The sequence below is a fragment of the Biomphalaria glabrata genome, chromosome 7 (genome assembly GCF_947242115.1).
Source record: "Biomphalaria glabrata chromosome 7, xgBioGlab47.1, whole genome shotgun sequence".
NCBI lineage: Eukaryota > Metazoa > Mollusca > Gastropoda > Planorbidae > Biomphalaria > Biomphalaria glabrata.
The window spans coordinates 14,622,612-14,647,733 of record NC_074717.1 but is presented as its reverse complement, the minus strand read 5'-3'; the positions used below and the strand labels follow the sequence as shown (position 1 = coordinate 14,647,733).

Below are 25,122 nucleotides of genomic sequence, written 5' to 3'. Positions count from 1 at the left end.
TCTATATCTATATCTATATCTATATCTATCTATATCTATATCTATCTATCTATCTATCTATCTATCTATCTATCTATCTATCTATCTATCTATCTATCTATCTATCTATCTATCTATCTATCTATCTACCTATCTATCTACGAATATGATATGAAGATATATAGATAGAAAGAGCGAGAGAGAGAGATACTGGTTATTAAATAGGTTGCCTTTCTAAAAGTGTATATGATTTCTAGCGATAAATATTTTGGTTAACTAAGAAAATGATTTCAACATTTTTCTATACACTTTTGTCCCATCAGAAAACGCCTTTCTTATATTCTGCATGTTATGTTCTCATGCGTGGATACCTCTAACAATTCTCTTACATAATGTCACGTCCTAAAACTTGCCCCTGGTTTTGGTGTCCCAGAGATAAGCTTCTGTACCCTGGACTGAAATAAAACTCATTGACACTTGACGAAATTGTGTTTACTTAAGTCTGCCACGTTACGTTTTCCTGACAAAAATTGAAGCAAGCTACTAGACATTGACCAAAATGCTGGAGCAGTCTTAAAATCTTGACAAACATTTGCCCAAGTTCATACATCCCAAAGGACCAAACTAATAACGCTCTGGTTTTTAAACTAAATTATATAGAAACTTGGGTAGAGACTTTGTGTGCTCTCTTGGTGACAGGAGCGTCATGTAAAGATCATTAACAGACTAGTTGCTAACACATGATATTTACAATGTTTTTTGTTTTGTCTTCAAGTTTCTATTTTAAATAATTTTGAACTAAAGCATTCATTTTTACTAAACTTATATCAACCCACTCTATCCGTCTGTCTGTCTGTCCATCCGTCATCAGATCAAGTTGAAACGTCACACAATTATTCATGGGCATGGACAAGACATGAATAAAACACAATTGGTCAATTAATTACTGGTAGTTTTTTTTTTGATACCAACAAGTGTAATTCATCCTTAAGTATTCAGAGATACGGCTAAATATATAGGGATTCGCCCCCTTAGATAATTTAAAACGTTATTTCTCCCACACCCATTCTTGGATCTAGTTGAAACTTTAAACAATTATCTATTGTACCAAACCAAACATGATGAGTCTATCACTGTACATTGAACTTCATTAATTTAATTTCAAACACGGAAAACAAAATGAATCAAAGAAGTTGATATAATATTATAGAGTTGTGGAACTTTAGTAAGACTAGATGTGCGAACAAGGAGTAAAGGTCCAATACGTTATTCCATGCTATTAGTTCTAGACAATGAGATGTGGTTCTTATTATACAATCATTGGACCTGTCTATTACTGAACCATATCTTTATAACAATGATTATTAAATGCTTACAGGGTAGTCCACATGATAGCAACAACGTCAGACTATCCCCACACCTTCACGTATCATGCAGTAGCGGACCAAACAATAATAATGATTTAAACTCGACACAAAGGAACATGATGTCACAATGAACAAATATCACGACACAAAGGAACATGATGTCACAATGAACATGACGTCACAATGAACAAACATCACGACACAAAGGAACATGATGTCACAGTGAACATGATGTCACAATGAACAAACATCACGACACAAAGGAACATGATGTCACAATGAACAAACATCACGACACAAAGGAACATGATGTCACAATGAACAAACATCACGACACAAAGGAACATGATGTCACAATGAACAAACATCACGACACAAAGGAACATGATGTCACAATGAACAAACATCACGACACAAAGGAACATGACGTCACAATGAACATGACGTCACAATGAACAAACATCACGACACAAAGGAACATGACGTCACAATGGACAAACATCACGACACAAAGGAACATGACGTTAAAATGAACAACCTTCTGAAGAGTGCGCTGTTAAAAAAGTTCAACTACCTTGTCCTAGATTCGGGTCACTGGAGAGACAGAGACATTGGTCAGGACATATTCAATTGTGTTGTCAGTGATAGACAACTGTAGTGGCAGTAACTTGACACTTGTACGACCACTGACTGTCTGCATAGACTAACGTTGTGTTCAAGGTGTTTTTTCTTTCCTTCCTTCTCTCTCTCTCTCTCTATCCCACCTTTCTCTCTCTATCCCCCTCTCTTTCTCTATCCCCCTCTCTCCCTCCCTCCCTCTCTCTCTTTCTCTCACTCTCTGGAAATGTGTTGAGATTTAAAGCTATAAGCCTGGTCCATTACACGACAAAGTGTTCACGACAATTCGTTCACCCAACTCTACAACATACAATTCGTTCACCCAACTCTACAACATACAATTCGTTCACCCAACTCTACAACATACAATTCGTTCACCCAACTCTACAACATACAATTCGTTCACCCAACTATACAGCATACAATTCGTTCGTTCACCCAAATCTACAACATACAATTCGTTCACCCAACTCTACAGCATACAATTCGTTCGTTCACCCAAATCTACAACATACAATTCGTTCACCCAACTCTACAGCATACAATTCGTTCGTTCACCCAAATCTACAACATACAATTCGTTCACCCAACTCTACAACATACAATTCGTTCGTTCACCCAACTCTACAACATACAATTCGTTCGTTCACCCAACTCTACAACATACAATTCGTTCGTTCACCCAAATCTACAACATACAATTCGTTCACCCAACTCTACAACATACAATTCGTTCGTTCACCCAACTCTACAACATACAATTCGTTCACCCAACTCTACAACATACAATTCGTTCACCCAACTCTACAACATACAATTCGTTCACCCAACTCTACAACATACAATTCGTTCGTTCACCCAACTCTACAACATACAATTCGTTCACCCAACTCTACAACATACAATTCGTTCACCCAACTCTACAACATACAATTCGTTCACCCAACTCTACAGCATACAATTCGTTCGTTCACCCAAATCTACAACATACAATTCGTTCGTTCACCCAAATCTACAACATACAATTCGTTCACCCAACTCTACAGCATACAATTCGTTCGTTCACCCAAATCTACAACATACAATTCGTTCACCCAACTCTACAACATACAATTCGTTCGTTCACCCAACTCTACAACATACAATTCGTTCACCCAACTCTACAACATACAATTCGTTCACCCAACTCTACAACATACAATTCGTTCACCCAACTCTACAACATACAATTCGTTCACCCAACTCTACAACATACAATTCGTTCGTTCACCTAAATCTACAACATACAATTCGTTCACCCAACTCTACAGCATACAATTCGTTCGTTCACCCAACTCTACAGCATACAATTCGTTCGTTCACCCAACTCTACAACATACAATTCGTTCGTTCACCTAAATCTATAACATACAATTCGTTCGTTCACCCAACTCTACAACATACAATTCGTTCGTTCACCTAAATCTACAACATACAATTCGTTCACCCAACTCTACAGCATACAATTCGTTCGTTCACACGACATATGGCTCACCCGACAAAAGGTTTACACACAAATCGTACACTAGATAGTAAGATATTACTTGATAATCTCATGTTGCGATTAATCCATTAACCTATTGCAGTAATGCCCAACCTTATTCGACCTGCGGGCCATTTTAATTTCCAATAATCGTCTCACGGGCCACATGACCGAAAAGTTACACAAATTAAATGAAATTGTTATGAAAATATTTGACCACAACCCCGTAGATTTAGTACTACATTCATGTGATATTTGACGATTATATTTTTTACGCGTCAGAAAATAAGAGATTCATTTCTCTACTTAACATTTAGCAACAGTGAAGTAGTCACGATACATTTTTCAACCTTTTTTATGCTGGAGAGGGGATTTTCTCCACTTTGTGCCGACGTTTCGGTAGGCCGGATGGAACTACGTCGCGGGCCGAATCTGGCCCGCGGGCCGTATTTTGGGCATCATTGACCTATTGGTATATGACAACTCCTTTTGATGCCCTACACAAACGTAAAAAGTAAAGCTACAAAAATAACAAAGAATTAAAAAAAAATTACTTGTATTTCCGACGTGAGGGTCTTCACTGTGACCCTCCCAAATAAAACTTCGTTTGAGTCTTCCCTCCCCATCAACCAGCTAAGAAATCTGTTAAGTGCTAAAGAACTCCGCCATCGACGTCTGCAAAAATGTACTATCCTGGCCTCAAGAGTGCACAATTTGTCATAGAAACCTGCGGCACAAGCCAATACAAATATATGAGGAACATTGGAAGCTCCTGTAGATAGTGTGTAGGTTTTAGAATGGATTCATCTCTGTATTATTCATTGTTCTGACAAAATATGTAGGTCACAACTGGGGCAACGTATCCAAGGAAAATACTGCACTCCTTATTAATCTTCGGACACGAAGACAAGCCTTATTTATGACGTCATCTCTGGGAACATTTCAACATCGTTTGATTTGACTTGTTTAGAATGAGATCACGGAAACATGTAACACTCCCTGAGTTATATTAGAGCCACCATATTTAAAAGTGGCACCAGATTAAGTCTTAAAGAGCCAATCAAAAGGACAGAAATAATTGTATAAGTATTTGATCAGTACAACTCCAGGGCCACTTCACAGTCCATCCTCCATTTCAGACTTTTGGTCATTCGGTCACACTAATAGACAAACGCTCTCAAAGCTACGAGCTACGCAGCTGTCAGTTAAGAAACAACATATTGAACACATTGGACACATTGAACACCTTGGACACATCGAACACCTTGGACACATTGAACACCTTGGACACATTGAACACCTTGAAACTCTATTTTTTAAGCACGAAAGCCGCGAACCAAATTTTAAAATTTTCTTGTTATATTGGCTTTTTGCACTTGTGGCCTGTGACGCCCTACGTATGTTCTTAATGTGCTTTTAGGTTACTCTAGCATTCAGAGCAAAATGCAATTTATCATTTAAAATTTAGAATGCACTTAAAATTCCTTAGCACTAAGAAATATTTAAATCATGATCAAATTGCTTGAAATAATCTTTGACATTCACATTATCATCTTCCTTCTGGCTACTTGCCATGATGTCAGCTATGATGTCAGCTTACTTCGGTTGAAATCAACTAATCTCGCACAAAATAGAATCGTTTAAATATTAATAATAATAAAAAAAAAAGAATTCATTTTTTGCACCGCTAAAGAAAAGGGACGAAGTCCAATTCAATAAAGTCCGACAACTCGGGACATCCCATCAAAACGTTTATGATTTAGCGCTAGAGCTCAAGCATTATGACCATTAGGTCAGACAGTGGACTTTGGCTGGATAAACAGATTTATTTTATTTGGGCTTTCTCTCCTGTCCAATAAAGAAATCTGGACAGCTCTCCTCAGCTGGAGTAATAAATACTGAAGACAAACGTGGAAGTCGTCAAATCTTTGGAGTCCCTCCTCCCCCGCCCCCTTCTTGTCTTTGTGAAAGGCGGGGAATAATGAGTGACAAAAGTGTTCATATAGAACATACAAAGAACAAGTTTATCAGTCACAAGTCTATCAGTCACAAGTCTGTCACAAGTCTATCAGTCACAAGTCTGTCACAAGTCTATCAGTCACAGGTCTATCAGTCACAAGTCTACCAGTCACAAGTCTGTCACAAGTCTATCAGTCACAAGTCTACCAGTCACAAGTCTATCAGTTACAAGTCTATCAGTCACAAGTCTATCAGTCACAAGTCTATTAGTCACAAGTCTGTCACAAGTCTATCAGTCACAAGTCTACCAGTCACAAGTCTATCAATCACAAGTCTGTCACAAGTCTATCAGTCACAAGTCTACCAGTCACAAGTCTATCAGTCACAAGTCTGTCACAAGTCTATCAGTCACAAGTCTACCAGTCACAAGTCTATCAGTCACAAGTCTATCAGTCACAAGTCTTCCAGTCACAAGTCTATCAGTCACAAGTCTATCAGTCACAAGTCTATCAGTCACAAGTCTATCAGTCACAAGTCTGTCACAAGTCTACCACTCACAAGTCTATCAGTCACAAGTCTATCAGTCACAAGTCTTCCAGTCACAAGTCTATCAGTCACAAGTCTATCAGTCACAAGTCTATCAGTCACAAGTCTATCAGTCACAAGTCTGTCACAAGTCTACCACTCACAAGTCTATCAGTCACAAGTCTACCAGTCACAAGTCTACCAGTCACAAGTCTATCAGTCACAAGTCTGTCACAAGTCTATCAGTCACAAGTCTATCAGTCACAAGTCTATCAGTCACAAGTCTGTCACAAGTCTACCAGTCACAAGTCTACCAATCACAAGTCTATCAGTCACAAGTCTGTCACAAGTCTACCAGTCACAAGTCTATCATTCACAAGTCTGTCACAAGTCTACCAATCACAAGTGTATCAGTCACAAGTCTATTAGTCACAAGTCTACCAGTCACAAGTCAATCATTCAAAAGTCTATCAGTCATATCTGCTGGACCTTTTGGTTCTTTAGTGAATGAAGTAGCACTGTCTTAAATCTCGAATATAATTCTTCTATTTCAACCAGTTGACATGTTTACTTTGAAAGACTAGAGTTCCTAAGAAATGAGAGTTATCTATAAAGCGGGACATATACTATCATAGCAAACTGTCTTTACAACAAGAATAGATTTTTGTATACGATTCATAGTCTAGTGCAGTGATAAATTATATGGGTTATTGCTATTGTATTTTCAAACTATTATTGTCACGAGTATTGAACTATCCGCTGGATATTGACAGTTCATAAAACTATATATCAAAGTGACTTTAGAATTAGTGCTTGTCAAGACACACAGTTTTGTGATTAAGTATATGTCTATTTATTTAGTCCAGAGATAAAGTATATGTCTATTTATTTAGTCCATAGATAAAGTATATGTCTATCTTGTAATAATGTATATGTCTATACAGTTCAGTGAAGGGCTAAACTGTACGCTTATGTTTATAGTGCAGTGCTAGACCTGTGTTGAACTTGACGTGTGTGTACCATTGCAGTGTGAGCACTGATGCAGGTAGACCTACTCACCGAGGTAAATTGAAACTGATGCTCCAGAACAAGATCACCAGTGTTGTCAACTGGAAAGAAAAACAAAACAAAACCAATGGTTAGACTACAACCAAACATCACGAGGAATGTCTACACAGAAAGTGTAAGATGACAGACATTGTTAGCACATGATTGTGAATGAGACACTCACCTGAGTGCAAGACCCAAGAGCCAAAGCATAGTAAATATGTAGTGTGAACTGTGAACAACTAGTCTGTTCATGGACATGGGATTTCTTAAGCATACATTGTGTAACAGTAACTATTCAAAGTTTGTTTATAGAAAAAAAGTTTTAGATTTGCGTTCCATCTTCTTTTTAAATTGATTAGGTCAACCTGACACATCGATTACATTGTAACACTGGCGATAAATCTCCAGGCCATTTTTAAAAAATGTAAACTATTTATAGATTAAATTGGAATTTAACTGTTTAAAAGAGTTTTAAGAATTTATGTTCAATTTGACTAAACAGGATGTTAAATTTGACTGGAGATGATAATGTTCTTTTTTTATAATAATAGTTAATAATTATAATAATCGTTAATCTTGCGTCCCTCACACTTTTAGGACACACTTTTAGGGTCATTCTAATTTCAACAGGTGTTCAAGCCGGAGCTGGCCTCTCCCAACGCTGATAGTGTCTGATACGCTAACAAACTGTGACAGTCTCTACAGCACCTCAGCAGATGGATGAGTTTCTGAGAGGACAAGAACTGAACGCAGGATTATGAAAGCTCAGTTTATAAACAATAGGGGCACTTATATTTGTAGTATCAGCAGTCAATAGGATGATTTGATTATAAGTACGTACTTCCCAACAGAGGCGCATGACAATGGGGGGCCTTACCCAGCAGTGATGTCAGTCTAAATAAAATTCAGTGAATACCACAAGACCATTAGTAATGTAAGGCCACAAAATATTAATGTCAAGCCACAGGAACATCAGTGATGTCAAGCTAAAAGAACATCAATCATGTCAAGCTAAAAGAACATCAATCATGTCAAGCTAAAAGAACATCAATCATGTCAAGCTAAAAGAACATCAATCATGTCAGGACTCAAAATCACAATGATGTCAGGCTACATGAACGCACTAGCGGATCCAGAACTTTGGAGTGGGGGGGGGGGCGATTTTTTCCAAACCCTAACCCTAACGCCCAGAAAACCCTAACCCTACGCATAAACGTGCATACAGCGCGCGCGCGCGCACACACACACACACACACACACACGCGCGCGCACACACACACACACACACACATATATATGTATATATATATATATATATACATATATATAAATATGAGAATAAAAAAAGCAGCATTTCTCAACCTTCGGCGAAAACCAAAACAACTGGGGCAGCGCTATAAGGTTCTCTGGTGAAGTTCGCCGACGCCATAAGCGTTTTCTTGCTATTTTCACTGCAGAAACGCATTCTCCTGACAAGTACAGCTCATTCTTCACAATGTAGTTCGGGGCAAAGCCCCCACGCCAAAAGCGTTTTCTTGCTTTTTTCACTGCAGAAACGCATTCTCCTGACAAGTACAGCTCATTATTCATCAATGGAGTACGGGGCGAAGCCCCGACGCCAAAAGCGTTTTCTTGCATTCTTCATTGCAGAAACGCATTCTCCTGACATCTACAACTCATTACCCATAAATGAAGTTCGGGGCGAAGCCCCGACGCCAAAATCGTTTTCTTGCATTCTTCTCTGCAGAAACGCATTCTCCTGACATCTACAACTCATTACCCATAAATGACGTTCGGGGCGAAGCCCCGACGCCAAAAGCGTTTTCTTGCATTCTTCATTGCAGAAAAGCATTCTCCTGACCTGAAGCTCATTATTCATACTATTAAAAAAAGACCTTTCGAATAATGTTGTACTTGAAAAATATTCTAATTTGAATTTATAGGCCCATAATACATTGGAAATAAAACCGATTTGTTCCTTGAAAAGATAGGATACCCCACGTATTTAGATATTTGCTTTGAGGATCGCCGCCGAAAAAAAAACTTATTCGATAAATAGTATTCAAGAAAACTCCAGTATAAATTGTGAGTTATAGTCCCAAATTTTTTTAGCTAGAAAAATATCAGATTGAGTAAAGGTTGGGAAAAGGTGACTATGAAAACGTTATTTGAGTTTAGAACTCATGTCAATCATGACTCTTATACTGAAAAATTTCGTTTGAATTCTAACTTTTCCAATGCAAAGTCTTTCTTAAAATAATTATGATAACTTCATGTGAAATTACAAAAACTCTGTCTGGAAATGGGAATGGCGGTAGAGTGAAAACGATTAATCCTCGCTCCTTTACTAATTTCTGCTAAAGATTGCATTTGGCATTAAAGAATAGGTATGGGGCGACTCGATATAAGAATTTAATTTATAGTATATATAAATTATATTAGTGACAGATTTTTTTAATTTTGTAATTTCTTAACTATAATACAAAAAGAAAAAGTATTGATTTGTCCGACGGGGAAAATGCGATTGCATGTATCGCCCCTCCCACCTGGTACAACCCTTTTTCATTTAAATTTACTAATGATACAATTTGAGATTAGAGTGTGGTACGACATATTTACAATGGGTCACATATGAATACGTAGTTTATATTATATAGATATTCAACTAATTTTATTCACAAACTATGATTCTCCACAAAAATAGGACCGCCCCTCCCCAGCACTCAGAGGACTAGAGTGGGGAGGGCAGTACATGCAATCGCCCCCCCCCCCTCACCCCACCAGAAAGGGAGCGACAAAATATAAAATTTATATATTAATTCAACTAATTTTGTTCACAAACTATAATTTCTCCATAAAAACGGACCGCCCCCCCCACTCAAAGGGTTTAGGTGGGAAGGGCAGAAGAGGTATTCGTCCCCCACCCCCACACCACTCGGCAAACAGGGAACGACATAATATAAAGATCGGTTAAAATATCAATAACAAGTTACAAGGATATAGATATTTGATTGATTTGTTAGCAGGCTGTGATTTCTACCAATAAATTGGACCGCCCCCACCCCCACTCGAAAGTGTAAATGGGGGGGCGGGATTGATACCATCGCCCCCTCCTGACCCCACCAAATCGGCCAACATACTAGAGGGGGGGGGCAAAATAATCTAAAAATAGGTTGAAATATAAATAATTAGTATATATTTTTAACATAAGTAATAAATTCGTATACAAATTGTGTGAATCCTATACTAAAGTTCGTCCGAATGGGGGGGGGGGGCGATCGCCCCTACCGCCCCCCCCTCCTGGATCCGCCAGTGCATGAACGTCAATGATATCAGGCCACAAGAACATCAGTGATGTCAGGACTCAAAATCACAATGATGTCCGGTTACAAAAACATCTACTTCACAGTTTACTCAACACATTTGGAAAAGAAAAATCACTTCTAGGACACACTTCTAGGACACATTTCTAAGACACACTTCTATGACACACCTCTGCCATTTCAATTGAGTCTGAACCTCAAGAAGATACGGGAAACAAAAATTGAAATTCAGTTGCAATCATTGTCATAAAATTGTCCCAGAATTTTTGTCAGTTTTTACGACCTCATTCCCATTCTGTGGAAAGAGAATTAACAAGAAGCTATTCAAATCATCATCTTTTTTTTTATTGACTTTAAAACATATTGACATTCTGTGCAATTGTAAGGCTGATGGCCCTCAATGGATTCTTTTGGCAGACGCCAATCCGTGAGAGCTACTGTTTTTTCCCCCGCTGCTTAACAATTTTGTCCAATGTGTGTTCCACAAGCCACAAGCCACAAGCATCCAATTTCTATAACATTTGAGGTACACAAAACGGTATTAATATTTTGTCATTTAAACACAATAATGCACTTTCAGTTAAAAATTACAAGACATGAAAAAAATTCCTATTATTATTATTCCAAATAATTTTAAGAACTAAAATAGTCTATCATACCCCCCCCTTCCCAAATGAAGGAGTATGTAATCAAGTTGAAATTAAAATAAACATGATCAGTGGGGTAGCAAGGAACCCGAGGGCCCAGGTTCAAGAATATCTTGGCGGGCCCCCTTCCACATATAAGACGAATTTAGTGTGTGAAAAAAATAGTTTTGTAAATTGAAAAATCGGTACTAGAAATTGTGTCTTAAAACTTGTTTGTATAACTTCTTAACAGAATGAAACGACTTAAAGGTGTTTCAAATAAACAAACAAAAGTGTTTTATGAGTTCTTTTACCCATTGTCAACATCCGCATTATACACATATGCTGGCTAAATATTAAATTTTAAGTGTTTTAATTGTTTTTCTATGGGACAGAAAGTATCCGAACTTTTCTGTTTTTAATGTACTTCATTAGTTTACTTCTTTAGTTCACTTCACTAGTTTACTTCATTAGTTCACTTCATTAGTTCACTTCATTAGTTTACTTCATTAGTTTACTTCATTAGTTTACTTCTTTAGTTCACTTCATTAGTTCACTTCATTAGTTCACTTCATTAGTTTACTTATTTAGTTCACTTAATTAGTTTACTTCATTAGTTTACTTCTATAGTTCACTTCATTAGTTTAATTCATTAGTTTACTTCATTAGTTTACTGCATTAGTTTACTTCATTAGTTTACTTCTTTAGTTCACTTCATTAGTTTACTTCATTAGTTCACTTCATTAGTTTACTTCTTTAGTTTACTTCATTAGTTTACTTTATTAGTTTACTTCATTAGTTCACTTCATTAGTTCACTTTATTAGTTCACATCATTATTTTACTTCATTAGTTTACTTCATAAGTTAACTTCATTAGTTCACATCATTAGTTTACTTCATTAGTTAACTTCATTAGTTTACTTCATTAGTTTACTTCATTAGTTTACTTCATTAGTTCACTTTATTAATTTACTTCATTAGTTCACTTCATTAGTCCACTTCATTTGTTTACTTCATTAGCTCAGTTCATTAGTTCACTTCATTAGTTCACATCATTAGTTTACTTCATTAGTTTACTTCATTAGTTTACTTCATTAGTTCATTTCATTAGTTTACTTCATTAGTTTACTTCATTAGTTTACTTCATTAGTTCACTTCATTAGTTCACATCATTATTTTACTTCATTAGTTTACTTCATTAGTTTACTTCATTAGTTTACTTCATTAGTTTACTTTATTAATTTACTTCTTTAGTTTACTTCATTAGTTTACTTCATTAGTTTACTTCATTACTTTATTTCTTGAGTTTACTTCATTACTTCACTTCATTAGTTTACTTCATTAGTTTACTTCATTAGTTCACTTCATTAGTTTACTTCATTAGTTTACTTCTTTAGTTTACTTTATTAGTTTACTTCATTAGTTCACTTCATTAGTTCACTTCATTAGTTTACTTCATTAGTTAACTTCATTAGTTTACTTCATTACTTTACTTCATTAGTTTACTTCTTTAGTTTACTTCATTAGTTTACTTCTTTAGTTTACTTCATTAGTTTACTTTATTAGTTTACTTCTTTAGTTTACTTCATTGGTTTACTTCATTAGTTTACTTCATTAGTTTACTTCATTAGTTTACTTCATTAGTTTACTTCATTAGTTCACTTCATTAGTTCATTTCATTAGTTCACTTTATTAGTTTACTTCATTATTTTACTTCATTAGTTCATTTCATTAGTTTACTTCATTAGTTTACTTCATTAGTTTACTTCATTAGTTTACTTCAATTTTATTGGGTCGGAATTTCATTCGGACATTTTATTGGTATGCACAAATGACGTTAACACCTTTAAATAGTACAAGAACGTTAGTCTCATCACCTGCTCTGAGGGACTCTATTGTTTCAATTGAATTTAATGATCTTGTGAATCTCATTGATCCTATTGACGGGATGTCTCAAAGTAAGGTCATGGATTGAATGTATATCACTGATCTAATTGACCATGTACATTTAATATCATGGCATAGACGCGTTCTGTTCATTTTAATCTTCAAATATTCTAATTTCTATCCAAGGGATGGCGTGAAGTTGTTTTTGTTTTCAGAGAACGTCGAATGGACTGTTTATACCAGTGGTCGTCAATGGGAAGGGGGCGCAATCGCCCCCAGGGGTGCGTTTCCGAGATTTTGGGGGCGCTGGAAGCCAAAGGGGCGTTAGAGGGGCGCTGGGCACAATAGGTGGGCGGTAATGGGGCGCTGTGCATAAAGGGGGAAAGAAGAAACTAATGGTACACTGAAACAAAACAAAAAAAAACAAGGTTACAAAATCGGCCCCCGAAGTGGTTCGCCCAGGCAGGATTCAATATTTTCAGAAAGAACATCCGAATGAAATTTAATCAAAGACAAATGAGAGATAAGAATAGAGAAAGAAGGTTGACATATCTTGTGTAGTGGCCCAACTGTCCAGCAGATCAAAATCAGGTGCAAGTGAATGCAAAGTTAGATGTGAACCTGCCTAACTAGTTCCCCCTTTCAGACATTGTGGTCTATAGGGCAGATGATGTAAAGTTCATCTGTTTTTGTGGCCTACGATTAACGAGGGTGTCATGTAGCCAGCACAACGACCAACCACCTTTACTTTTCCCCATCTAATGTCAGGTATCTATTAGAGCTGGGTGGACTCAGAGGCGCCCAAATATTCCGAAGTTGAAAATCCCAGTCTTTAAACACGGGACCCCCGGTTCGGAAGCCAAGCGCTTTACCGCTCAGCTACCGCGCCTAACTGAAGTTTTATAATTGTTGCATCAGAACTTTGAATGGTCTAAAATATTGTGTTGTCGGATTTTCACTATCTTTTCTAGTTTACGAGATCTAAACGGGACGGACGAACAGACGGACAGACATTTCACACAAAACTAATAGCGTCTTTTCCCCTTTCGGGGGCCGCTAAAAATCTTCAAAATTAAAGATGGCAAATTATTATTAGCTTGCCTCTAATTTAACGTTAGAAATTGAGTTCGGGAATATCATTTTCTATTTTTAAATTCGTACTCTTTTGCTGTAATCGGAGGGTATAAAGTGTCATTAGATCTTCCGCCATAACCGTTCATGATTTGATAAACAAACTAGGTAATGCGCCTTTTAGATTAAAGTTTATTTTATCAACAAATGTTAATATATTTATATGTAAATGTTAATTAAGAAAAACGTTAAAAATAACATTCTCATAGAATAATTACATTTTTTTAAACAAAAAATAAAGTGTTATGAAAACTCGCTGGTATGTAATGGAATATTGCAAAGACTTTTAGTTAATTGCCACTAGATAAAAAAACAAATGATGAAAAAGATGTTAGACTCTTGTTGTTAGAGGCGGCCTTAGCAGTGCCGGGCCCCTGGGCAAATGTCAAATGCGGGGCACCGCGCTGTAATGGTAGACTAGATATATCGTACCAAGTCAGGCTAACGGGATCGTCCGCTTCTAACATTGAAGGCCCTTTTTTTTTGTTACTAAACATACTGTCTTACGTAAGTACTGTACTATTGGCCTTTAAACTACATAAACTCGAAATGTTCTCCAGCTTAGCTTCTGAATCAATAAGTCCACAAAATGCTTTGTAAAAGACATGTGTTCTTAGTGGCAAACATCAAGTGTGCAGCCAAGGATGTCGGGAAAATATGCCATCAGATCCATAAGCTCGTTTTGAATCCTATATCTGAGGTACTGGTCGTGAGCGTTTTAATTCGTCGAGGTTCTTGCATAATTAGGTCAATTTTGTCAAGCATCTCAACCAAGCCTAAAAACTGACTATTGGTCGGTGCATAAAGTTTCTCTGTTCTCCCACGAAATGCGCTGTTTTTTTTTTTTTGTTTTTTTTTGTCATTTTTTTTTATGCCAAGGTGAACTGTTAAAGAGTGATAGCCGCTTAGAATGTACAGTAAAAAAAGTTGACGTCTTAATCGAAACTGAACAGTATTTCGAAACCAAAAATGTCGTGTTAAGAACTTATAAAATATTTGGTATCATATAAATGCCCAGTAATATTGAGCAACAGATTGTAGTTTATGAAAACTGGTCTGGTTTTCAAACCTGACGGTGATGAATCCCCTTTAAACGCGGGGCCTGGGGCGGTTGCCCCACTTGCCACCCCTTAAGGCAGCTACTGCTTATTGTAAACTGAAGTTCGCTGGATTTTGAAAGGGTTTTTTTATTGCTCGTTTTGTTAAGCTCTTAAATACAATTTTGAATTATTTTTTTTGGGGGGGGGGGGGGGGGGGGGGAGAAACAGGAAGATTTAACGTTTGGCGATAAAGCAGACTAAAAACTATTTTTTTTTATGGATTTTCCCCATAACAAACTTTCCTATTAATAAAACAGACAGTGATGGCTGCCTGGTCGTGCGGTATGCGCTTTGGACTGTCATTCGGACCTGCCGATGATCCCGGGTTCATACCCTGCCAACTGCCAACCCCCGTAGTCCTGCGGGAGGTTTGGACTAGGAAGTAAATTATCTTCAAATCTGAAGGAACATCCGACACATGTCAAACATTTTACAGATAAAATAAATGACATGAAAAAGTTGGTCAAATAAAGAAAGTGGACAAAATAGTGAAATAAATGAGATGACCAACAGCGTTCACTGGATGACCAAAATAGTGAACAAAATGTTATGGACATGCAAATATAAAATAAATGAGATGAACACCATGTTGAACTAGATGAGATAACACCATGTTGAACTAGATGACATAACATCATGTTGAACTAGATGACATAACACCATGTTGAACTAGATGAGATAACACCATGTTGAACTAGATGAGATAACACCATGTTGAACTAGATGACATAACATCATGTTGAACTAAATGACATAACACCATTTTGAACTAGATGACATAACATCATGTTGAACTAGATGAGATAACACCATGTTGAACTAGATGAGATAACACGATGTTGAACTAGATGAGATAACACCATGTTGAACTAGATGACATAACACCATGTTGAACTAGATGACATAACACCATGTTGAACTAGATGAAATGATCACAATAGTGTACCTTGATACAGACACATAGAGTTGCGTACTTTGATTCTCCTGGAAGTGAGCCACTGTCTAGTCCGGAATGGGGCAGTGATAGCCAAGCACCGCTCGACGGAGATGGCCGCTGTTGTGTAGATGGCTCCTAAGTGAGCAGTTAGAAACAGCGGGAAAATGGCCGGAGACAGGACGTTACTGACCACTACAGTCGAGTGACCGATCAATGTTAATGAGGGTATAGCTCTGAAGAAGAGAAGAAATTTGTTGGTAGTGTATATATATACAGTAGTACATCAAGACCACACTGTGGCGTAGTGTATGATGTACAATGTGGCGTAGTGTATGATGTACAAAGTGGCGTAGTGTATGATGTACATGTGGTGTAGTGTGTGATGTACAATGTGGCGTAGTGTATGATGCACATGTGGTGTAGTGTGTGATGTACAATGTGGCGTAGTGTATGATGTACAATGTGGCGTAGTGTGTGATGTACAATGTGGCGTAGTGTGTGATGTACAATGTGGCGTAGTGTATGATGTACAATGTGGCGTAGTGTGTGATGTACGATGTGGCGTAGTGTGTGATGTACAATGTGGCGTAGTGTATGATGTACAATGTGGCGTTGTGTGTGATGTACAATGTGGCGTAGTGTATGATGTACAATGTGGCGTAGTGTATGATGTACAATGTGGCGTAGTGTATGATGTACAATGTGGCGTAGTGTGTGATGTACATGTGGTGTAGTGTGAGATGTACATGAGGCGTAGTGTATGATGTACATGAGGCGTAGTGTGTGTTGTACATGAGGCGTAGTGTATGATGTACATGTGGTGTAGTGTGTGATGTACATGAGGCGTAGTGTGTGATGTACATGTGGTGTAGTGTATGATGTACATGAGGCGTAGTGTATGATGTACATTTGGTGTAGTGTGTGATGTACATGAGGCGTAGTGTATGATGTACATGTGGTGTAGTGTGTGATGTACATGAGGCGTAGTGTGTGATGTACATGTGGCGTTGTGTATGATGTACATGAGGAGTAGTGTATGATGTACATGTGGTGTAGTGTGTGATGTACATGAGGCGTAGTGTATGATGTACATGTGGTGTAGTGTGTGATGTACATGTGGTGTAGTGTGTGATGTACATGTGGTGTAGTGTGTGATGTACATGAGGCGTAGTGTGTGATGTACATGTGGTGTAGTGTGTGATGTACATGAGGCGTAGTGTGTGATGTACATGTGGTGTAGTGTATGATGTACATGAGGCGTAGTGTATGATGTACATGTGGTGTAGTGTGTGATGTACATGAGGCGTAGTGTATGATGTACATGTGGTGTAGTGTGTGATGTACATGAGGCGTAGTGTGTGATGTACATGTGGTGTAGTGTATGATGTACAAAAGGCGTAGTGTATGATGTACATGTGGTGTAGTGTGTGATGTACATGAGGCGTAGTGTATGATGTACATGTGGTGTAGTGTATGATGTACATGTGGTGTAGTGTATGATGTACATGAGGCGTAGTGTATGATGTACATGTGGTGTAGTGTGTGATGTACAATGTGGCGTAGTGTATGATGCACATGTGGTGTAGTGTGTGATGTACAATGTGGCGTAGTGTATGATGTACAATGTGGCGTAGTGTGTGATGTACAATGTGGCGTAGTGTGTGATGTACAATGTGGCGTAGTGTATGATGTACAATGTGGCGTAGTGTGTGATGTACGATGTGGCGTAGTGTGTGATGTACAATGTGGCGTAGTGTATGATGTACAATGTGGCGTTGTGTGTGATGTACAATGTGGCGTAGTGTATGATGTACAATGTGGCGTAGTGTATGATGTACAATGTGGCGTAGTGTATGATGTACAATGTGGCGTAGTGTGTGATGTACATGTGGTGTAGTGTGAGATGTACATGAGGCGTAGTGTATGATGTACATGAGGCGTAGTGTGTGTTGTACATGAGGCGTAGTGTATGATGTACATGTGGTGTAGTGTGTGATGTACATGAGGCGTAGTGTGTGATGTACATGTGGTGTAGTGTATGATGTACATGAGGCGTAGTGTATGATGTACATGTGGTGTAGTGTGTGATGTACATGAGGCGTAGTGTATGATGTACATGTGGTGTAGTGTGTGATGTACATGAGGCGTAGTGTGTGATGTACATGTGGCGTAGTGTATGATGTACATGAGGAGTAGTGTATGATGTACATGTGGTGTAGTGTGTGATGTACATGAGGCGTAGTGTATGATGTACATGTGGTGTAGTGTGTGATGTACATGTGGTGTAGTGTGTGATGTACATGTGGTGTAGTGTGTGATGTACATGAGGCGTAGTGTGTGATGTACATGTGGTGTAGTGTGTGATGTACATGAGGCGTAGTGTGTGATGTACATGTGGTGTAGTGTATGATGTACATGAGGCGTAGTGTATGATGTACATGTGGTGTAGTGTGTGATGTACATGAGGCGTAGTGTATGATGTACATGTGGTGTAGTGTGTGATGTACATGAGGCGTAGTGTGTGATGTACATGTGGTGTAGTGTATGATGTACAAAAGGCGTAGTGTATGATGTACATGTGGTGTAGTGTGTGATGTACATGAGGCGTAGTGTATGATGTACATGTGGTGTAGTGTATGATGTACATGTGGTGTAGTGTATGATGTACATGAGGCGTAGTGTATGATGTACATGTGGTGTAGTGTGTGATGTACATGAGGCGTAGTGTATGATGTACATGTGGTGTAGTGTGTGATGTACATGAGGCGTAGTGTGTGATGTACATGTGGTGTAGTGTATTATGTACATGAGGCGTAGTGTATGATGTACATGTAGTGTAGTGTGTGATGTACATGAGGCGTAGTGTATGATGTACATGAGGCGTAGTGTATGATGTACATGTGGTGTAGTGTATGATGTACATGTGGTGTAGTGTGTGATGTACATGTGGTGTAGTGTGTGATGTACATGAGGCGTAGTGTATGATGTACATGTGGTGTAGTGTGTGATGTACATGTGGTGTAGTGTGTGATGTACATGAGGCGTAGTGTATGATGTACATGAGGCGTAGTGTATGATGTACATGTGGTGTAGTGTATGATGTACATGTGGTGTAGTGTGTGATGTACATGTGGTGTAGTGTGTGATGTACATGAGGCGTAGTGTATGATGTACATGTGGTGTAGTGTGTGATGTACATGAGGCGTAGTGTATGATGTACATGTGGTGTAGTGTATGATGTACAATGTGGCGTAGTGTATGATGTACATGTGGTGTAGTGTATGATGTGCATGTGGCGTAGTGTATGATGTACATGTGGTGTAGTGTGTGATGTACATGAGGCGTAGTGTGTGATGTACATGTGGTGTAGTGTGTGATGTACAATGTGGCGTAGTGTATGATGTACATGTGGTGTAGTGTGTGATGTACATGAGGCGTAGTGTATGATGTACATGAGGCGTAGTGTATGATGTACATGTGGTGTAGTGTGTGATGTACAATGTGGCGTAGTGTATGATGTACATGTGGTGTAGTGTATGATGTGCATGTGGCGTAGTGTATGATGTACATGTGGTGTAGTGTGTGATGTACATGAGGCGTAGTGTGTGATGTACATGTGGTGTAGTGTATGATGTACAATGTGGCGTAGTGTATGATGTACATGAGGCGTAGTGTGTGATGTACATGTGGTGTAGTGTGTGATGTACAATGTGGCGTAGTGTATGATGTACATGTGGTGTAGTGTATGATGTACATGTGGTGTAGTGTGTGTTGTACATGAGGCGTAGTGTATGATGTACAATGTGGCGTAGTGTGTGATGTACATGATTCCTAGTGTGTGATGTACATGTGGTCTAGTGTGTGATGTACTTTAGGCGTAGTGTATGATGTACATGTGGTGTAGTGTGTGATGTACATGTGGTCTAGTGTGTGATGTACTTTAGGCGTAGTGTATGATGTACATGTGGTGTAGTGTATGATGTACATGTGGTCTAGTATGTGATGTACTTTAGGCGTAGTGTATGATGTACATGAGGCGTAGTGTGTGTTGTACATGATTCCTAGTGTATGATGTACATGTGGTGTAGTGTGTGTTGTACATAATTCTTAGTGTGTGATGTACAGCTGGTGTAGTGTGTATTGTACATGAAGCGTGTGTGTGTTGTACTTAAGGCGTAGTGTGTGTTGTACATGATTCCTAGTGAGTGTTGAACATGATTCCTAGTGTATGGTGTTTATTATGTTTTGTATATATTTCCATTTAACTGATACATAAAAATATGTGGAGATATTTGGTTTCGAAGCATTGTACATGTTCCCTTGAATTCTCCTAAGATTTGTCAATGTTTCATTCTTTTTGCAGTTTGTTGGTGAAGAAAAAGATTTATTTTATTTTTATGCTTTAAAATATATTGCTAAACTTACTTGCATTAATGCAATACAATTTCATCAGACAACAAAATAATAAATAAACAGGTTTTCTTAGAGAGAGAGAGAGAGAGAGAGAGAGAGAGGAATGCTGTTAAATGATAGATTTACTGAAAAGTTAAAAGTGAGTGTGTGTGAGCCGTGAAGTAAACTTTGCAACAAGTCGACAGATACACTGACAATGATTCAAACAAGTTGCTTGATTTTACATTAGTAAATAAAAAAATGAAATTGTGTACAGTATTGAAATGTTCCATAGAGACAACATAAAGCTAAATTGCTTACTTAGAGAATTTTCAAGAGCTCAATAAACACTGTGTTTCATATTGCATTTACACATCTTGGAGGTTTTGACTTGTTCTTTTGCCTACATTCTAAATTGAACAAAGAGACTCCAGGGATGGCAGAGGCAATTCTACACCAGACTATCACACTTCTACACCAGACTATCACACTTCTACACCAGATTATCACACTTCTACACCAGACTACACCAGACTATCACACTTCTACACCAGACTACACCAGACTATCACAGTTCTACACCAGACTACACCAGACTATCACACTTCTACACCAGACTATCACACTTCTACACCAGACTACACCAGACTATCACACTTCTACACCAGACTATCACACTTCTACACCAGATTATCACACTTCTACACCAGACTATCACACTTCTACACCAGACTATCACACTTCTACACCAGACTATCACACTTCTTCACCAGACTACACCAGACTATCACACTTCTACACCAGACTATCACACTTCTACACCAGACTATCACACTTCTACACCAGACTATCACACTTCTACACCAGACTATCACACTTCTACACCAGACTATCACACTTCTACACCAGACTATCACACTTCTACACCAGACTATCACACTTCTACACCAGACTATCACACTTCTACACCAGACTATCACACTTCTACACCAGACTATCACACTTCTACACCAGACTACACCAGATTATCACACTTCTACACCAGACTACACCAGACTATCACACTTCTACACCAGACTATCACACTTCTACACCAGACTATCACACTTCTACATAAGACTATCACACTTCTACACCAGACTATCACACTTCTACACCAGACTATCACACTTCTACACCAGACTACACCAGACTATCACACTTCTACACCAGACTATCACACTTCTACACCAGACTATCACACTTCTACACCAGACTATCACACTTCTACACCAGACTATCACACTTCTACACCAGACTATCACACTTCTACACCAGACTATCACACTTCTACACCAGACTATCACACTTCTACACCAGACTATCACACTTCTACACCAGACTACACCAGACTATCACACTTCTACATCAGACTATCACACTTCTACACCAGACTATCACACTTCTACACCAGACTATCACACTTCTACACCAGACTACACCAGACTATCACACTTCTACACCAGACTATCACACTTCTACACCAGACTATCACACTTCTACACCAGACTATCACACTTCTACACCAGACTATCACACTTCTAAACCAGACTATCACACTTCTACACCAGACTATCACACTTCTACACCAGACTATCACACTTCTACACCAGACTACACCAGACTATCACACTTCTACACCAGACTATCACACTTCTACACCAGACTATCACACTTCTACACCAGACTACACCAGACTATCACACTTCTACACCAGACTATCACACTTCTACACCAGACTATCACACTTCTACACCAGACTATCACACTTCTACACCAGACTATCACACTTCTACACCAGACTATCACACTTCTACACCAGACTATCACACTTCTACACCAGACTACACCAGACTATCACACTTCTACACCAGACTACACCAGACTATCACACTTCTACACCAGACTACACCAGACTATCACACTTCTACACCAGACTACACCAGACTATCACACTTCTACACCAGACTATCACACTTCTACACAAGACTATCACACTTCTACACCAGACTATCACACTTCTACACCAGACTATCACACTTCTACACCAGACTATCACACTTCTACACCAGACTATCACACTTCTACACCAGACTATCACACTTCTACACCAGACTACACCAGACTATCACACTTCTACTTCTACACAAGGACATGGTACGTCTACAGTAGAAAACCATACTTCTACAGTAGGACTTCATACTTCTATACTAGGACATTATATTTTTACATCAGGACATCATATTTTTACACTAGTACATTATATTTTACACTAGGCCACCATACTTCTACAATAGGACATCATATTTCTACAATAGGACACTGCATTTCTACTCTAGGACACCATATTTCTACACTATGACAACAAATTTCTACAATAGGACATCATACTTCTACAATAGGACATCATATTTCTACAATAGGACATCATATTTCTACACTAGGACATCATATTTCTACACTAGTACATCATACTTCTACACTAGGACATCATATTTCTACAATAGGACATCATACTTCTACAATAGGACATCATATTTCAACAATAGGACATCATATTTCTACACTAGGACATCATAGTTCTACAATAGGACACTGTATTTCTACACTAGGACAGCATATTTCTACACTAGGTCAACATATTTCTACAATAGGTCAACATATTTCTACACTAGGACATCATACTTCTACAATAGGACACTGCATTTCTACACTAGGACATCATATTTCTACACTAGGACATCATACTTCTACACTAGGACATCATACTTCTACACTAGGACATCATACTTCTACACTAGAACATCATATTTCTACACTAGGACATCATATTTCTACACTAGGACATCATATTTCTACACTAGGACATCATCTTTCTACACTAGGCCATCATACTTCTACACTAGGAAATCATACTTCTACATTAGGACATCCTCCTAGTACGTCTTTACCAGAACTTCCTATTTCAAGGTCAGGTCTAAAAAACAAACGAAGTCCTCCAGTGTTTTAAATTCACTTTTCTTCAATGTCAGAGTGACCTGGGTGTTAATTACGAAAACATGTCCAGGACTGACAGGCCAGAAATAGCCAACTAACAGAAAATATAAAGTCTTTGGGTTTTTTTTTTTCTATTGATCGACTTTAAGTGCCAGTTTAATCTCCAATGTAGTCGCGCCCATTTTAGTTTGAGTCGCGGGGATGGCCTGCGTTCTTGATGTGCTGGAAACGAAAATCTTTGAAATTAAAATAGGCAAAGACTTTCACACTCCTTTCTCTCGGCCATCGAACACAGACGTCTCTTGAGGTAGTCATGATTTATATCAGTGATAAATTATGATAGATTAGATAGATTAGATAGATTAGATAGATTAGATAGATTAGATAGATTAGATAGATTAGATAGATTAGATAGATTAGATAGATTAGATAGATTAGATAGATTAGATAGATTAGATAGATAGATAGATTAGATGGAAAGATTAGATAGATAGATAGATTAGATAGATAGATAGATTAGATAGATTAGATAGAAAGATTAGATAGATAGATTAGATAGATAGATTAGATAGATTAGATAGATTAGATAGATTAGATAGAAAGATTAGATAGATAGATTAGATAGATAGATAGATAGATTAGATAGATTAGATAGATTAGATAGATTAGATAGATTAGATAGATTAGATAGATTAGATAGATTAGATTAGATAGATAGATAGATTAGATTAGATAGATAAATAGGATATATTTTTAGATTAGATTAGATAGATAGATTAGATAAATAGAATAGATAGAATAGATTTAATAGATAGATAGATTAGATAGATTAGATAGATATAATAGTTAGATTAGATAGATAGATAAAGTAGATAGATAGATTAGATAGATAGATAGATTAGATTAAATAGATCGATTAGATAGATAGATAGATAGATAGATAGATAGATAGATAGATTAGATAGATAAATAGACAGATAGATAGATAGATAGATAGATAGATAGATAGATAGATAGATAGATAGATAGATAGATAGATAGATAGATAGATAGATTAGATAGATAGATAGATAGAAAGATAGATAGATAGATTAGATAGATAGATAGATAGATAGATAGATAGATAGATAGATAGATAGATAGATAGATAGATAGATAGATAGATAGATAGATAGAAAGATAGATAGATAGAACGGTGTGTATCATTAGTAAATAGCTATAACCAACTGTCCATATGGCCACACTTCTTTACAAGGAAACTGAGTGAAACAAAGAATTGGGGGCCAGATTCTCTTTGAAATTCCAAGAACTTTGAGTGTCCATCACAACTTATCAAACGGGGTTCACGAGAGTGGAATCTATTTAGAAGACCAATCCTGATCTTCCACTTTCATGAAGAGCTCTCTTCAAATTCTAAGCTCAAAACAATGATATCAACACGGATTGAAACTCGGGACCTTCAAGTTGCAGCGGAGTTAAACTCATCCATCCATTACGTAAAAGAAAATAAGACCGTCATTTTAAAATAAGTTCCAATGGCTAAAGAAACAATATGTGTGTGTGTGACTACATCAAGGCAAGCCGTATGTAAGGCAGGGCAGGCGGAGCCACAGGTCCGGGAAGTCCACAAGAAGGGGGCCTCTACAAGTGATTTTAAATGTCACACATTG

General features: G+C 37.8%; 1 protein-coding gene across 1 annotated transcript in view; it reads right to left on the bottom strand.

The window, feature by feature from the left end:
* Positions 1-25,122, bottom strand: part of LOC106052990 (FMRFamide receptor-like) — a 120,479-nt gene that overhangs the window by 33,908 nt on the left and 61,449 nt on the right. The window contains exons 3-4 of the mRNA XM_056035526.1: positions 16,062-16,257; positions 7,030-7,079 (exon numbers count right to left, since the gene is read on the bottom strand). Coding sequence (XP_055891501.1) covers positions 7,030-7,079; positions 16,062-16,257 — 246 coding nt within the window. The remainder of the gene's footprint in view (positions 1-7,029; positions 7,080-16,061; positions 16,258-25,122) is intronic.